This window comes from Sceloporus undulatus, chromosome 6, assembly GCF_019175285.1.
Source record: "Sceloporus undulatus isolate JIND9_A2432 ecotype Alabama chromosome 6, SceUnd_v1.1, whole genome shotgun sequence".
In the NCBI taxonomy this organism is placed as follows: Eukaryota; Metazoa; Chordata; class Lepidosauria; order Squamata; family Phrynosomatidae; genus Sceloporus; species Sceloporus undulatus.
The window spans coordinates 147456249-147474236 of NC_056527.1; the positions used below are offsets into that span (position 1 = coordinate 147456249).

A 17988-nucleotide genomic window follows, 5' to 3' on the forward strand; every position below is an offset into this window, starting at 1 on the left:
GCAGTGCTCCGGAAAGGCTCCCGGAGGAGGAGAGGCCCTGAAGGAGAGCAAGGAAGGAAGGAAGGAAGAGGGCCCTGGGCCGGGCCTGGCCCGCTCAACCCCGGCGGCCCCCTCAGGTGAGGAACGGAGGCCTATCGCCCCGAAGAGCAAGGCCTCCGTCGCCGGGAATCAATAGCGATTCAGAAGGAACGCGGGCCCCGGTCCCGCTTTGATGCCCTGCCTCGGCGGCGCTGGGGATGATGGGGGTTGTAGTCGTTTGCATGTCTCTCCCTCGCCATCCGCACTGCAGGAATAATCCGGTTTGACGCCGCTTCAGTGTGTGGCTCAGTGCTGTGGGATTCTGGGAACTGGAGTTTCTTAAGGAAGGAACTACAAGCCCAAATACCCGCCCATAGGGAATATAGAGGGATCCTTGCCCATAGAGAATCCCTGGAGAGGGGAAACAGAGCATACATGCCATAGGAAACTTGAGGCAAGCCATGCTCCCTGCGGGCAATATCTCCCATGATTTCCTATGGGCAGGATGGTCCCCTGAGGATTCTGGGTTTGTAGTTTGTGGGTGTTTGGCCCTTCCTCCTCAGAGAGTATTAATGTTGGCCAAATGCCCTCAAAGCACCGATTGCTTCTGATCTTGGAAGGTAAGCAAGAGCGTCCTGGTTAGTATGGCGGATGGGAGACCGCCAAGCCATAATGCCAGGGCTGCAGCAGGTGTTGTTTTAGAGGAATAAACTGGCCACTCCACCTTGGATATTCCTTTCCTTAAGAAAACACTTGCCATAAGCCCACACACTAACACACACAACACACCTCTGAAGCTATATGTCGAAATGCAAGCAAAGGGCCCTTCTCTTTTCCTGGGAGGCTGGTGGTTTGAATACAGATCGGGAGCACGTGGGAAAAAATGTGCAACAATGCCATGAAAGCGGCAGAAGAAGATGCTCCCAGGAGAGGCAGAAACCATCATCTCCAACGAAGCATCCACAAATGTTAAAAGCGGCAGCAGCCGAGGCCAAAGAGTCAGATGTTGTTACGGATGTGCTGTTGTTCTGCAATATACTTGCACCCTTGCAGCTTTTCGCAGTGCAGCCATCCCTGCCTTGTTTTCTTTAGGAAAGTCCACAAAATCAGTAGGACTTTGCTCTTAAGTAAACATGCAGGGAATTGCGGTCTTTGGGGGCATATTTGAGAGTAAACCCAATGAATTTGTGAGTTCTTGCTTCTGGATTAATGTGCAAAGGGTTGGCTGTTTTTTGTTTTTGTGTCTTTGTGTGGGTGCTTTCAAGTTCCCTTTTGACTTAATGATGACCCCATACATTTCCCACAGAGTTCCTAGGCAAGGAATCCTGGTTTTGCCAGTTCCTTCCTCTTAAATATAGCCACCTGGCATTGGGCTGGCTGTCTCACCCAAATACTAAACCAGGCTTAGCATGGAACAAATGATGCCTGCTTAACTAGACAAATGCCCTCTTTCTCATACTTTGAAATGCTTGCCTGGCAAAGAGAAATATGGACACTTGGAATGGTTTTAGAGTGCCCACTTGGTCCATATAAGGAAGCATTTCGAGTGTGTGCTATATATTGATAACATGGGCCTACCAGCATCATAGGCCTGTTAAGACTGCCAAAATAAAGCTGCTTGGGTCCTTTGGAGGTATGCTGTTTTAAATGATGCATGGCCCTAAGAGTCCGAAGCTGCACCAAAGCTGCCCTCCAGTGCTTAGGAATGGAGTGTGGCTTTGGCACAACCTCTGGACTCTTAGACCCATGGCATCATTTAAATAGCATACCTCCAAAGTGACCTGAAGCAGCTTTATTTGGCAGTCTGTAAACAGGCCTAGTCGCAGCCTGTTTAAAGACAGCAACAATAAACTTGCTTGCGAGTCACATGGAGTATGTGGTTTCCAATGATGCTGCGTCCTAAGAGTCCAGAAGTCACCAAAGCCACACTCCAGTCCTTAGGGCTAGAGGTGTGGCTTTGGGTGGCGACTTCTGGACTCTTGGACGCTGATCATTGAACATCATGCTCCACTGTAGCTATCGAAGCACTTTTATCTTTGGCTGTCTTAACAGCGCTCAGTTTTCCTGTCTTTGTCCTCCATGAAGCCTTCTATGATGATTTGCATTGTAAGGAGGGAAGACTACAGCTACAGCTTCCGTTCACCTTTCTTAGGGTCCTCTCTTGGGAAAATAGCAATTAAATGCTCAAGATTCCTTAATCTGGACCTGTTCCTTCTAACAAAAAGCCTTTGTCCTATGAGGGTGAAATCAAGGAAAAGAAAGGCCAAAACGACAGATGAGGGAAATTGCCAGAAGAGGGGCTTTTTCCAAACTCTGCTTCTGTGCAGAGTGACCACTGTTAAGCTAAATGTTTCAGCATTTTAAATGTTTAACTGCCAGGCCTCTGATGAAGATTATGCCAAATAATACTTGTTAAGATTTAAAGCTACTACTAGATTCTTAGCTGTTTTTTTTGCTGTTGTGGCCGACTAAATCTGCTTATACAGAGGAAAGGCTGAGAACAGATTCTCCTTTTCCTACCACAAAGCCACTTCATACCTCCTTACTTGTTTGCTTGTGAGTGGAATATGGCTTATCATGTGGAAATGGCCACACGCGTGTTTGTGTGTAAATGACGCTTCGGGGGAATGGAGAGTACAGTGGCCATGATGAGCAGAAGAGTAGAATAGAGCGGGGCAGAAAGCTGTTGGTGTAGCAAACCTATTGGCGCTTTGGGCTCCATGAGGAAGGCCACGTATCCTCAGGTTCTGCATTGTTTGAATATCCCCTCTTTTTCCCAATATGGGACTCAAGGCAGCTCACAAATTTCAGTTAAAAGGGGGGAAACAGTTAAAACTATGGGAAGTACCATAGTTGAAAAATACTTAAGCAAGCAGTTATGTTAAAAACATTAAAACAGCTTTTAAAAGGCAATTCAAATATAACAATAATAATAATGGTAAAAATACTAATACAATTTAAACTTCCTCAGTTAAAAGATCTTCAGTAACACTCAAAGGCCCTGTTAAGTGGAAAGGCCTTTGCTTTCTTGCAGAAGCAGAGCAGAGAGGGAGCCAAACTAGCTTCCTAAGGGAAGGAGGTCCACAGTTTGGGAGCAGCCATCCAGAAAGCCCTCCTGTGACCTCACCCAACCTGCCTGTAATGGTGGTGGCATGGACAGAGAAAGCCCTCACCAGAGGATCCTAAAACCCAGACAGGATCATATTGGGAGACATGGGCTTTCATGTCTCACACAGACCATATACAGTAGTAATATACTAAATAAGCAATCCAGATGCGCCTGTTCACAGCTGTTGGTTGGTACGGGGCAAAGCGGTCTTATAAACTGGAGCCTTTATTCTGAAAAGTCTGTAATTCTTCTCTCTTTGATGCGTAGAAAGAGGTCTGAAGGCATGGGATGTAGCCATTGTTTTGGACCACGGGCCACCTGGGGTAATCCCAAACAGACTACCTCAAGTTCCAGCATGGGGTGGAAGCAGAGATGTAGGAACATAAATGGATTAAATACGTTGGGCAGATAATGATACTTGTTTTATTTTTCATCCCCCCAATTAAATTTGGTGGTGGTTTCCTTTCGCAGTGAATTGTTAAAGGCTCCGTCATAGGTTCATAGCTGAACTATAAAACATGAACGGTGATCTTCCAGGTCCAGATCTCCTGGAGGAGATCACAAGGCAGCCCTGGCCCTTGGTAAGCTCCCTTGACCTCACAGGGTGCGTGTGTTGATGGCTTTTTGCTTGTGAAGTTGCTTAAACATTAAATGAAACAAACCCCCCTCCTCCCCCTGCCACTTAATTATACTGTGAAATCTCTGGTTGCCAGAGAGATTGAAAATAGCTTTGATGCAAATTAAAAATCATCTTTTGCATGAGACCGAGGGGGAATGAAAGTGGTGATAAGTTAGTGGAAGGCAGTAGTGCACAGCTGTTTCATTTTTTCGGGGTGTGTATGTGTATTATTAACTTTGGGCCCGTACAGACAGGCCAAAATAAAGCTGCTTTGGGTCACTTTGGAGGTATGCTGCACGCATTATCACTTCCACCCACCGCTCTGACCACATCTCTCCTGTGTTGGCATCCCTTCACTGGCTCCCCCTCCCTTTCTGCATTCAGTATAAGCTCCTGCTGTCGACGTTTAAAGCCCTCCATTGGCTGGCCCCTCCTTACTTATGAGACCTTATTTCTTCTCACCTTCCCACTAGAGCCCTCCATTCTGGTAGTCAAGGTCTGCTGTCCCAGCCCAGGATTTCCTCTGCCCCATCTCGGATTCGCCCCTTTTCACTCGCTGCCCCTCACTCCTGGAACCTTCTTCCCCCATGAACAAGAGCCATCACTTCTTTAACCAGCTTCAAAATGGAGTTGAAGACCATCCTGTTCAGGGCAGCATTCCCAGGCATTGCATAATTGTCACTTGCTATTTGATGTTCTTTTGTTGCCTGTTTTATTGAATCATTTCCTGTATTGCTATGTATTTTATATGTATGATCCTACTAGAGATGCCCCTTTCCCACCACCACTCCCTCTGTGTCGTGTCTTTCTAGATTGTAAGCCTGAGGGCAGGGAACCGTCCAATTAAAAAGATTGTTTGTACAGCGCTGTGCAAATTTACTGCGCTTTATAAATAAATGTTAATAATAAATAAATAAATAAATAAATAAATGTTGTTTAAATGATGCATGCGTCTCAAGAGTCCGGAAGCTAAGAGGCCAGAAGCCACACTCCAGTCCTAAGGACTGGACCACAGCTTTGGCACAGTTTTTGGCCTCTTAGGACACATGCATTATTTAAACAGCATACCTCCAAAGTGACCTGAAGCAGCTTTATTTTGGCCTGTCTGTACGGGCCCTTTGTTTGAATAGGATTTCATTCATATAACCAGCACCATTTCCCCTCTGGGATCCCAGGAGGGAAACTGCAGGTGCACTAGCTTCTTCAAGAGAGATTATAGACTGTTGTTCTCCCAGTGTATTGGAGTGCAGCTCCCCTCTTGGCTGGGATTAATCAGAGTTGTAGTCCAACATATCTGCAAAGTCGCAGCTTAGAGAAGCTAGCTTTATGGCCTGGTAGGAGCTGCTTAGTTTCCATTGTGATACATAAGCAGTGCTCTCAGTCCTCCACTCCAGCAGCTAAGTACTGAAGGAACTGCCACAGCGTTTGTCCTTGTGTATGCTTAGGCTGTTGGTGTCAGGGTTTACTGTAGCAGTTAGTAATAAACACTTATCATGGTAGTAAAGCAAAGTGTGATTAGGTCTGTGAAGATCAGGTAGAAGCCCACAGAGACATTCTCCTGTAAATTCAGTCATTAAAAACAAGCTCCCAAACTAATTTTAAATGTGAAGTCGAAGGCTTCCACGGCCAATGTCCATAGTTTTTTGTAGGTTTTTTAGGCTATGTAGCTGTGTTCTAGAAGAATTTGTTCTTGACATTTCACCTGCATCTGTGGCTGGCATCTTCAGCCACATAGCCCAAAAACTCCACAAAAATCCAATTTTAAATGTTTGCAAACCAGCATTTCTGCCAGCAGAGTTGGCGTTTAAGAAGGAGCAAAGCCCCCTAAAGAAGTAGAAACATAATGGATCATAAAGCCAATAATAAAAGCAGTACTGTAGTTAAAATCTAGAAAGAGTTAGAGTAGTTTGGTGGTTGTTTACTTGCCATGGCTCCATCTTATGGAATCCTGGGATTTGTAGTTTGGGGAGAGGTACTTAGAATTCTCTCTGGTAGTAACCTCTAATCAGCTTCCTTGAGCTACAGCAGCATTGCTGTCCAGTGAAGAAGTCAAAATGCCCCATTCTCTTTTGTTAATTTGGTCTGGTCTCTCTTTTGTAAACCCAGCATAGGCTTCTCTGGTTGTGCAAACGTGGTTTCAAGCACAGGGCTCTTCAGATGGCAATTTATGCCTCAGTCCAGGTTGGTTAAATGGACTGCTTCTGGAGAACCAAAAAGAAGCTGCCTTGAGTGAGTCAGTATATTGAGGATATTTTTATTCTTTCTCTGTGTGTGTGATGATGGCTGGAAATGTGATCTTCTTCCTCCACCACCATCTCCATGGGCAAAGGTGGGGAGAGCCATTGTCACAGAAATGTGGAAACTGCAAGCTCAAGTATGGACATTGTGGATTGCATCCAGTGCTTCCTTCCTCTTCTTTGTCAGTTAGTGAGGCAGGTTCCAGATTCCATGCAGGCTCTGACAGGGAGAGGATAGATCGACTCAGAGGTTTGGCTGATGGTCAGCGCCCCAGAAGCTTCTCAACTATTGCCGGGTTGCAAGTAGGCTGTTCCTTCTACTCTTTGTGGCACAGTGACCCGACAAAAAGCCTCTCCAGAGTTTGAACAGTGGGTGCCATCTTTGATAATCCAAAGGCAGAATCATCCTGTGAGCCAGCCTGGTCTGATGCTAAAAACTCAACGTTTATTAGGACCCACAATTTGCTTTGGGTTCCTGCAACCAGACAGTCACTTCTTTTTTGGATAATCTTGTGTTTGTTAACTAGGAATGATAATGACTCTTGGGAACATTTGAGGGGAGGAGAAAATATTCTGACCCTCCAGTATAGACCAGACAATACATTCAGATGTATCAACGCTATTAATAAGCAGGAAAAGTGTGGTTCCTCACACATTTCCATGTGGAGCTCATGGGCTGCTAGTGCTTGAGGCTAGCTTTGAGGACTACCTGCTTGCTTCTGTGTAGGTCTCCCATTCTCTGATCTGGAGAAATGCTTCTTTGGAGAGACCCAGTTACTGAAATTAGATAGCGGCCAAGGATTGGGCATTCCATGTAAAGGTCTCCTAGCTCTGACAATAATCTTCCTGAACCTCATGTGCCCAGTGCCTTTTGATTTAGGTTGTTGTTGTTATGTGCCATCAAGTCACCTCCACCTTATTGCAACACTCCTGTAGGGTTTTCTTGGCAAGATTTATTCAGAGGAGGCTTGCCATGGCCTTCCTCTGAGGTGGAGAGAATATGACTTGCCCAAGGTCCGCTTAGTGGGTTTCCATGGGTGAGTGGGGTTTGAACACTTATCTCCAGTCCAACACTCAAACCACTGCATCCCACCATTTTTCTCAGACTGAGGCATCAGGTAAAAAACTTCATTTTACCATTTCACTCAGGAGTAGGTTGGCTTTTAATTCTGCCTCCTGCTTTTTTAGAGTTGTTTAGATTGCAGTTTCTCTTCCCTTTTATTATTTTATGTTGCGTTTTTAAACATGTATATCTCTCTTTAAAATTGCAGTCTTACAGGCTGCCTTGAAAATAATTTATTGATTAGGCGTGGAAGATATCTAATAAAATGCAACATAAATATCAGGCTGGGACATGATGGTGGATCTTAAATTTAATCTGCTTGCTCCATTTTTTGGGTGGCATCTGTCTCCAAAACCTTAAGAAGAAAGAAAGATTAACACAGCGTGCTGGAGTGCTCTTCCCTTTTGGCGAAATGCCTCTCCTGCATCAGCTTCAGACAAGCAACTGTCATTAAAAAATCAGGTTCTTTTCCTCTTGGTTGTTTCTAGGGAATATTAATTTGATTTCTTTCCTGGTTTTTTGAAGAAAGGAAGGTACCAAATAGCATAAGATGTATAGAGGAAGTCAAAGTGTGTATGTTCCAAGACCAAGTCTCTTTTTAGTGGCCCTTGGTCTCTCCAGATTGCCAGATTGGGCCAAAAAGGACAAATGGCCCCTTCTAAAAACCTCCAGGAGTAGCAATTTACCTTTTAAATAAGTTGTAGGTGAGTGGACGCAATTATATTTTTAAAAGCCAGTTTTTCAGGGTTTTTTCAGGCTTCATCATGGGTGTCTCTGTATGTGTGTTGGTTTGGATTTTTTGGTGAGCTGTGTAGCCCTTGGAGATTCTTAAGATTGAAAAAAAACATTGTTCCCCAGACTCACCTAAGTTGCCTACCCATGCCATAATACTTGTAAAAGTTACTTTTATGGATTACAGTTCCCAGGATCTCCCATCCAGCATAGCAGCTGCTGTTTTCCAGTTAGCCTCCCACATTAAAGGAAACTCCCCATGCTGCATCGAGCATCCTCTCTTTGGTTAGCCTATTTTTTGAAACCTGGGCCTCATGGAATTAGGTTCGCTGAGAGGGCAGTTCCGGTTAGTTAATATGCCGTTCCAGTGATCTCTCTTGTTTTTTGTATTTGTGTGAAAGTGCTGAGCCATAAAGATACCATTTGTGTAGCTTTAATGAGCTGTTGATGTGAAACTCTGCCAAAAGGAAACATTTCACAGCAGGGCCCAGTTTTATATATTTTTCTGCAACCAAGACAGCTATGCTTCATGGTAAAGCCTGTGGTAAATTCCAAGAGAGAACCCCGTTTTCCCTGGATCTGGAGTCGCTGGATTGTACGCTTCCTCTCATCTTACTGGAGCTGAAGTCATTTGGTTGTTGGGGGGAAAAGATTGTCAAAACTGACAAATCCTGTTAGGGCATTAAAAAGGGAAGGTGAACTGTTAACATCTTTGAAGCTTAATTGCTCATTAAACTAGGCTTGCTTGCCCCCTGAGTTTTCACAGCAGCTGCAGCAGATGTGCACTGTAGCAAAAAAGAAAAGAAAAGACGGGGGTGAAGCTCCTTACACTCCTTCATTGCTCTTCATTTGCTCTCCAATGGCTCCACTGCCCATATTCTAAGAGGCAATAAAGCAATCTGCTGTTAATTGGAAAGGGGACGAGCAGCAGAAGCCGAAGTGTTAGCTACCGTGGGAGTAAGAGGGCATAGGAAGTCTGGCACTTGGAACTGACCCTTTCATGGCCCTTCATTGTTCTCAGGATGTTTCGCCATCCCTGACCTTGTAAGCAGGTTCTGAAAACACCTAAGAAGTGGTGTGCATGAGAGGCAGACTGGAAAGGGACACTCCTAGGCAGGAGGAGAGGACTTCTGTGTGAGCCTTAGCACCTTCTCTCTGCCTTTCTGTTGCTTTTGGTCAAGGCATTCCCAATTCTTGGAAGAAATGTTTGCAGGTTAATAAGAATAATAATTAATAATAGTATTTATTTATAACCCGCCTCTCCCTGTGTTGGATCAAGGTGGGTAACAGCATATAAAAAAGAGAAAACAATAAAATCAAAAGCACAGAAACGGTAGATAAAAGTACACTAGACTCCAGATTCCCCCTCCCTCCTCCCCTAAAATTAACGTTAAAAGCAATTCCCAAACAATGGGCAATAAGATCGGTCAAGAATGAATCAGTCCGAAGAGAACAATTTAATCAAGTGGAGAGTGAGATTAGAAAAGATCCATTTTTATTGCCTTCTTAAAGGCCTACAAAGATGTTAGTTGGCGGATCTCGTCCGGCAGATCCTTCCAGATTTTTGAAGCGGCAGCAGAAAACGTCCTCTGGGAAGTTGTTACAAGTCTAGTTCTCTCTGACTGTAGTAGATTCTTCCTTGAGGATCTGAGAGTGTGGGAAGGATTATATGGGAGGAGGCGTTCCCTCAGGTAAGCTAGATCCAGGCCATGTAGGGCTTTATAGGTAATAACCAACACCTTATACTGTGCCCAGAAGCTAATAGCTAGCCAGTGAAGGGATTTTAGAATGGGTATGATAGAAACAAATTTGGAACTCCCAGTCACCAATCTGGCTGCCATGTTTTGGACCATTTGCAGCTTCCGAACATGGCATAAGGGTTGCCCCATGTAGAGTGCATTGCAGAAATCGAGATGAGAGGTTACCAGGGAGTGTACAACCGTTTCAAGGTTTTCCCGTTCCAGGAAGGATCATAGCTGGTGAATCAGCCATAGCTGATAGTGGGCACTCTTGGCTGTCGCGTCCACCTGGGACAACAGGTGAAGCGACGAGTCCAGGAACACCCCCAAGCTACGAACACAGTCCTTTAGGGGGAGTGTGAGCCCGTCCAGAACTGAGGAGCTTATCACCATACCCAGATTGTGATTGCCTATAGCGAGTACCTCCATTTTATTTGGATTCAATTTAAGTCTATTTTCCCTCATCTAATCCATTACTGACTTCAGACAGTCATTCAAAGGAGAGATGCCATCCTTGGTCACTGAAGCAGTCTGAGACCTGGAGAAGCAAATTTGGGTGTCATCAGCGTACTGATAACACCCCGCCCCATGTCTCCGGATGATCTCACCCACCGGCTTCATGTAAATGTTGAAGAGCACTGGCGACAGTATCGAGCCTTGAGGGACACCCGATTTGAGCTCACTCTTGGCCGAACAGATGTCGCCAAGCGACACCATCTGGAATCTGCCTGAGAGATAGGACCGGAACCACTGCAGAGCAGTGCCCCCGATTCCCATTTCCCTCAGGCTTTCCAGAAGGATACCATGGTCAATTGTTGTTCTGTGAGTCACCATTGTGTGTGGTTTCAGCGAGGCACACAGATCGCCAGCACTCTGGGTTGAAAAAGTATCCTGGATTGGTGCTGGTGGTTAAGACCCACTGTGTGATGGCTTTCGTTCTCCTCAGATTTTAGAATTACCCAGTATAACTAACGGCTCTTTCTCTGGTTAGGGAGAGGAGGAATCTACACTTAATTGGTTTCGCCCCAATAGACAACATTTTGACATGGCCATGAAGACCCATCAGTTGCTACTAGTCAAGAACACCACTGTGCCCCCTCTACTAATCCAAGGCTGTTTGGGTTGGTCTGTGAGTTGCTGGAGAAACCCATGCATGAGAGAACAGTGTCTGTCATGTCTTGCTGGTGGACTACCCACATTGCACCATGTTGTCGGTTACAGGAGTAGAAGGCTGGATTGGACAGTCTCAGTTGGATCCAGCAATGTTGTTCTTCTGAGCACTATGTAGAAAGCCAGTTGGTCTCCTCCAACTTGTGGTGATCTAAATTCATGGAGCCTTTCTGCTTCTGAACGGGTTCTCATTCCTCTTCCTCACTTGCACATCTTCTGTTTCTACTTCCATTTTTATTTTAGAAGTGGCAGCCTGGGGGTTGTGGCAAGAAATAATAGCTCAGAGTGCATACACACATATGCATGTACACAAAGCACTACTCCCTGTAAAGGTGGATACCAAACAGCAGGTTATGTATTGTATTGTGTTGTGACTGGAGTGATGGGACTAGGAGATCAGGGTTTGAATTACCACTCAGCCATGAAAACCCACTGGGTAACCTTGGGAAAGTCCCACTCTCTCATGCTAGGAGGAAGGCAATGGTAAACCTCCTCTGAATAAATCTTGGTAGGAAAATGCTGTGATAGGGACACCTTAGGGTTGCCATGAGTAGGAAACAGCTTGAAGGCACACAACAATAGCAACAAAAGCTGCCTTGTCTTAGAGAGAAGGTGAGGTATAAATAAAGTTAACAAAAACAGCCATAACTGTGAGTAAGTTCTTGATGGCTACTGAACACCTAGTGCTTGCATTATTCACTGTTCTCTAAGAGCTCATTTACCTATCTTGTTTTTGTTTGTGTCTTTTGCCCAGGCCTCCCCTGTTGTCGTCCTTCCATGTCTCAATGGACTCCTCGGTGTAATGTAGTCTATACCCCAGAAGCGGATATGAAGAGTGACGTTTCGTCTGGCGCACCCAAGAGCCAGGAAAGCCTAAAGGGGATCCTCTTGAACCCTCCTCCACCTCCCATCGAGGCAGGCAAAAGCTTCCCTGAAAAAGAGGTGGAGATGATTGCCAGCAAAGTTGGGGATGAATTCTCTCACCTTTGTGGAGACACTCAGAAGCAGAAGGATATCAGCGGGAGTCACCCGGAGCAAGAGACCCTTGTCATGCGGAAGAAGCGCAAGAGCCAGCAGGCTGGCCCGTCCTATGCTCAGAACTGCGGCAGCAAAGAGAATGGCCAGATTTTAGGATTACGGCAGCGCCTTGATACGCAGAGTGAGGACAACGACTCCTCTTTCAGCGAATGTGTCTCGTCGCCCTCCTCTAGCTTGCATTTTGGGGACTCCGACACAGTAACATCCGAGGAGGACAAGGAGGCGGCTCCTGTGAGGCACACTCGGGCCGTCCTCAACGCCTCCAGCCGAACTCACGGCTCTCGGCCGCAGAAGTGGCCCCGGACAGAGGCTGAATCTGTATCAGGGCTGTTAATAAAAAGGCCCTGTTTCCACAGTGGTAATTCCCTGAGAAGGCTCCCATACAGGAAGCGATTTGTGAAAACCAGCTCCTCGCAGCGGACGCAAAACCAAAAGGAGCGAATTTTAATGCAGCGGAAAAAAAGGGAGGTCTTGGCTCGGCGGAAATACGCATTGCTACCTAGCTCTAGTAGTTCCAGTGAGAATGACCTGAGCAGCGAATCCTCTTCCAGCTCTTCCTCCGAAGGAGAGGAAGATATCTTTGTCTCAACTGGCGAAAACCACCAAAACAGTACTGCTGTTCCCTCAGGTAAAATGACCTCTTTGTGGGATGATGGACTGATTTCCTGGCTCTCTTCTTTCTCTTCCCAGAGCAGAGGGAGGCAAAGCGTTGCCTCCAGGGAATTAAAAATGTGATTGGTTTATTTAAAAAATGGTCCCCTAGTGGCATCTGGGAGTGTGGGGGACATATTTTGTCTATATTTTGGGGGGACCCTGAGTAGAAATCTCCAAAAAACAACAAAGTGAGCAGGACATGATTTCCTGGTCATCTCTTCTTGGCCTAAAATGACCAAGGGCATCCCAAGAAGATGTCGGAAATGCCCCCTTGACCTTTAAAGGGCATTTAGGAGCAAAAAAAAAATTGATTTATTTATTTTTAATGGGAGGCTGTACTCTGACAAATGTCAACCCTCTTGGTCTCTGACAGGTGTCAACCCCTGTCCTATAGTCTGACTTTAAAATGCAACCCTTATCTGCATCTTAGCTAAAGGCGCCAGATCTGGCCATAGTTCCCCTGTTTTGTATCCAGAAGGTCCTGGGGGCAGCTTGAATATTTACTTATTTTTCCTCACCAAATGGTAGTAGAACCAGAACCTGGAAAAGCTACTCTTTTGGTTGTGCTGGCTGTTCATTCTGCAAGTTATAGTCTAACAAAGTAATATTTCTATGCTCTGGGTATTACATCTGCTTTACATGTGGAAGGATTCCCTCTTGAGTCTCGGTTAGATGGGATGAACAGTAGCCTGGCTTGGAATAAGGCAGAGTCTGATGTTTTGAAACGTGGCAGTTGCTCAGATTCTGCTGAGATCTGTGAAGCAAAACCCCCATTCAGTTGACTTTCTGAAAATGGAAATGAGAGGCTGATGTGGATTTTTCAAGCGAAGTAGCTCTAAACAAAAGTTTTCGGATTTAGCATGTTTGGTTTAAATGTTCTATTTCAACACATTCAAAGCTTTATGCTGAAATTAGTTTATTGGAATATTTGTAACAATGTAAAGAGATTATTTCCTATATTTAGCCAAAAATGACCACACCTGAAAAAATACCTTTTTTTTAAAAAAAAAAGATGTATGCCTATAAAGAGCTGTACCTTAAATATTGTATATCAAAAGTTTGACTTTTTTGCATGTTGAGAAGACTGAGGAGAATCAGTGGAACATTGTGTTCACTAAGGGAGTGGTTGCAGTGTAACAGCCCACATAAAATGTGTGTGTGGTGTGTGGCAAAATTTCCATGGAAAAATGGAGGGTTGGAAGATTTTCTGGAGAATTTTCCACCCCATGCCTCAGAGGAAAGGTTTGCTTTGGGAATCTGTCCATCCCTCTAGCTCTGCCTTTTCCTGTCCTCTATGAATATATGTCAAAATGTCCCCCAGCCAGGGGTCAGTGTTTCTGCCCCTAATCAAAAAAGAAACAGATGCTTTTTCCTAACTTTGATGAAACAGGCTGACCACATATGGGGCTGTGCATTGCTTCTTTTGGTCATATTTGTTGCCACTGTCCCATCGGTCCTCTAGTATCCCTTGTAACTTTTTTGTGCTTGTGCTAGGGTAATGCTTCCATTTTGGTAACTATGGGTTGTCATCAGCATCTTACTTACTTGTTTATATTTAAAACATCTAACTTCCTATTATGGTTTGGAGTTCAAAAGCTAGTAAGCCACCAAAACTGCCTTGAACAACAATTTTATGAGAGAAGCAAGGTATAAATAAATATAAGGATGAGGAAGGTGGAGATGAGCCTCTTCCCTGCATGGTAACCTCTTTCATCCTTTGTGTTTTCCATCTCTGCTGCGTCTACTTGCCTGTGCCTTCACTTACCCCCACTTGCACCAATTTGCATCTCACCAGCATAAATACAGCAGGTTTGTGCATCAGCTTCACATGCAGACATGTACAAGAGAGAATATTCATGCTGCATGGAGCCCTTAAAAAAAGCATTCCCCTCCGTGGGTGAGTGATCATTATAAATGTGCTTTTTCATGTCCCCAGGAAGATCCTAAGTGGAGGGTTTCTGTCGAAATTGAATAATAGGATATTTAATCAGTGGAAACAAGAGCGTCATGTGGCAAATGAAAGACAAAAGAGATTTATTGTGCATTAACGTTTCACGGACTAGATCGGGTTTCGTTAAATGTGCAAAATATATACTGTATGCTTGAGTAAAATACCTCATGTGTGCCTTTCAGTATAGTCTGCCTCCATTTTTAGCTGCCAGATGAAGGCAGTGCAATGGACTCTCGTCCATGAAGGATTATGCCATAATACATGTCCACTCAACTCTTTGCCCACTCTGAATGTTGTTATGATGCAATGAATCAAGAAGGAAGCATCAGCCAGCAGGTGAGATGCAGGCATTACCCGTCCCATTCAGGAATAGTATGACCTCTTCCAAAACAGGACAGAGTGGGCAATTTGGGAAGGCGAGGGGGTTGCATTGGTCCCCCAGGAGATCTTGGAAAGCCACAACCTTCCACTTCACCCAGACTCTGGAAAAATAAGTCAAAAGGGGGTTGCCTCCATTTGCTTTCAAACACCCCCTCGGGGCTTTGGAGGCATTTTCACCATGTGTTTGGGCCTTCCTGGGCCATTTTAGGAGAGGCCTTTTTAAAAAAAATAGCAGTAAGTGGGCTGAAGTTACTTCCTTTTCAAACAAAGGTTCTCTGGGCTCTAAATTGGTCTGGCAGGTATCCAAACATGGTGATAATTTTTCACACACACCTCAGAGGGGATTTTTTTTTTGTAAACCTTTTTGTACAACATTTTTTGACCCCTGGGAGGGCACAGGTGGCTGCTGGCGGCACTTTGCCCACCCCAGTCTGTTTACGAAGGACCACTTATTACAAAGCTCAAATGCCTATCTGGAACTCATTTCTGTACAGGTATTTACAGCATGGTGTAGTGGTTTGAGCATTGGACTACAACTCTAGAGACCAGGTTCGAATCCCCACTCAGCCACAGAAACCCACTGAGTGGCTTTGGGTAAGTCACACTATCTCTGCCTTAGAGGATGGCAGTGGCAAATCCTTTTTGAAGAAACTTGCCAAGAAAATCCCGTCTCTACTATAGGGTTCACCATAACTCAAAAACAACTCGAAGGTACACAAAAGTGAATTTACTGTTAGGTGTCTGCTGTCTTTCTTGAATCAGAATGTCAGTCCAGCAACATTGGAATGAACTGTGGCTTTCATGAAACTCCATGTATCTGCCCATCAAAGAGGGTTGTGTTACTATTTTCTTAAGTTATTTTTTTCTGTAACCTGTCAATTTGCCTCCATTTTGCATCATACATGTTTAATACCCCATGTATTTCAACTATAATGTGAGTTCCCTTTGCATCTCCCTCACACATCTTTTCTTTGAATTTTGCAATTCAGGGAGTGTCGATGAAGATGTTGTGGTGATCGAAGCGTCCTCCACTCCCCAAGTCACTGCCAATGAAGAAATCAATGTTACCTCAACAGACAGTGAAGTGGAGATTGTAACCGTTGGAGAAAGTTACCGGTAAGGCTTCCCGTTACTCTTCTGGCGGCTCATGTCATTCCTCTTTTTGCTTGGAAGTTTGGTACAAACCCAGTTTTTTGAGTAAGACTCATTGGATATGGATGAGCAATGAGTCCTCACCACCTCACCCCCAGTTTACCTCGCTCTCTGACTTCTATGCTAACCAGAGAATGTTGCTCTGATTGGTCCAGTAAGCTGTCATTCTGACAGCAGTACTGATATTTTATCTTTCCATTTTCCTACCTGTTTGCCCTCTCTTTCTACAAACATGAGGACCTGCGATGCCTATCCACATTCAGTGTGCATTAATGCACTGTTGCATGCAGTGGGCAGAAATGCACAACTACATACAAAACTATACTTCCAGACTTCAGATATAAATGCCTTCATTATGCAACACTGCAAAGGTTTTATCTGCAAGCATAAAGCAATTCATGTCTGCTTAAGTCACCAGCAGGATGCCAGTTGTGGTCTTCCAGATGTGGCTGGACTGCAACTCCATTGTAGCCAGCAACATGTGGCAACAGTGCAGTCCAGCAACACCTAGGGAGGCTCACACTGCCTGTCCTTGTCTTAGGCGTGTTACAGACTACCCAAAACAGGTGGTCTCGCGCCGCTGCCGGTTGCTGCGTCCGGGATCCACAGCAGCCAAACCGCGCAGTTCCCGGGCACAGCAAGAAAGAAGCACCAAAATGGCACTTCTTTTTGTACCCCGTGGCACCGTGAGGCACGCACTCGCAGCATCACTTCCGCTGCGCGACATCCGGACAGTATGCGTCCGCGACGTCAAAATGGCGGTGCCCATCTGTATAGGGTGCTGCCATTTTGATGCACTCGTTATGCATGAGGGACAAGGTGCGTCAGGAAGCACCGCCCCTCGCACATAATGACGGCACCTCATGGGCCCGTAGAGAGAGGACTATCTTAGGAGAATGAAGTATTGGGGGTGCCTCTCTGGAATTAGTCCTTCTGTCTCTTCAGTAATGGAGAATTGTAAAGCCTTAGGTGTGAGGCAAGAGAACTCTTCTGTCCAGTGTAAGTGTTTTGTTTGATGTAGGTATCCAGCAGTAGCCATGTGGACCACTTGGCAAAACATGACAAAATACAGATTCCAGTGATGTCCTTATTAGGCCAGTCAGGAGGTGTAAAATACATTATGGAGGCTTTTAGATCTGAAAAGTCACCAGGCTACATCATTCTTCAGATGTTGAAAGTGTTGTTCAAGATGAGTTGATGCAGGTAGAGGCCATTCCCCTTGTTGGCTGTGGGGCTCCTGAGAACCCAGAGAGCCAGAGCAAAGCAATACATTTTCCTTCTCTGTTGGTAGAAATCAGCCTGATTTGGATGATTGACATTGGGAAGGGACAGGCCCAGGTGTAGAGAGCACTTACTCTGCTTGCCAGAGGGTCCCTAGTTCAGTTCTTGGCATTTCCAGGTGGGGATGGGAAAGGTTCCTTTCTGAAACCTGGACAAGGAACTACACACCAAAACTCTTTTAAAGATTTGATGGTAATAGATGGGTTAGTTTTAGGCAAGAACATTTGTTTTCTGCTGTTAAAGTAGAACAGGCGTTGACCCTTCAGTTATGCTCCCTTGTTTTGTCAGTTCCAGCAGTTGTGCCTGCACCATAGGCTTCCTTCCTGCTGGCCATTGTTAATTGGGCAACATGCAGATTATGTAAATTAATGATGATGGAAGTAAGTTTCTGTTCATGGCCTCCTGGATCAAAAGAGGCACTTTGCTCCACAACAGATAAAAGGTTGTACATGGCCTCAGGTACAAGCACAGTTTGCTTGCTCTGTAGCTATATTCAGATAGGTCTATAAGCATCTCATAATAAATGTCTGTCACACAGTCAGTTACGCCACAATCTATTTTATAGGGTTACTTCATAGCTTTCCAGGATGAGTCTGCCCTGTACCTCAGGCAAACCAAAGGCTGGTCCAGTCATTGAAAAAGAATGTCAAAATCTGGCAACAATTGCATATTTATTTCCCATGTGTGATTTCTCGTCCTCTTATGTTTTATCCTACTCCGAGCCACACTGTTTAGCCTTTGCCATCTTCTTTGTTCCTGCCTGCCTGCACCATATGTGTTATTTTTGCTTTCTGTTGTACATGAAAGTCTCTTCCCACCTGGCTGCGGGGATGGACTGTAGTTT

The 17988-nt window shown here is 45.1% G+C and overlaps 2 protein-coding genes across 7 annotated transcripts in view; both read left to right on the top strand.

Annotated features, from left to right (window-relative positions):
• Window positions 1-17988, top strand: part of MINDY2 (MINDY lysine 48 deubiquitinase 2) — a 689230-nt gene that overhangs the window by 67620 nt on the left and 603622 nt on the right. The gene's annotated exons all lie outside the window — the stretch shown is intronic.
• Window positions 1-17988, top strand: part of RNF111 (ring finger protein 111) — a 31673-nt gene that overhangs the window by 2533 nt on the left and 11152 nt on the right. For 4 of the 5 annotated variants that reach the window (XM_042471372.1, XM_042471375.1, XM_042471374.1 and 1 more), the window contains exons 2-3: window positions 11442-12353; window positions 15701-15827. In XM_042471372.1, coding sequence (XP_042327306.1) covers window positions 11465-12353; window positions 15701-15827 — 1016 coding nt within the window. In that variant the 5' untranslated portion in view covers window positions 11442-11464. Of the gene's footprint in view, window positions 1-3598; window positions 3709-11441; window positions 12354-15700; window positions 15828-17988 lie in introns of all 5 variants that reach the window. The other variant, XM_042471373.1, reaches the window with a different exon arrangement.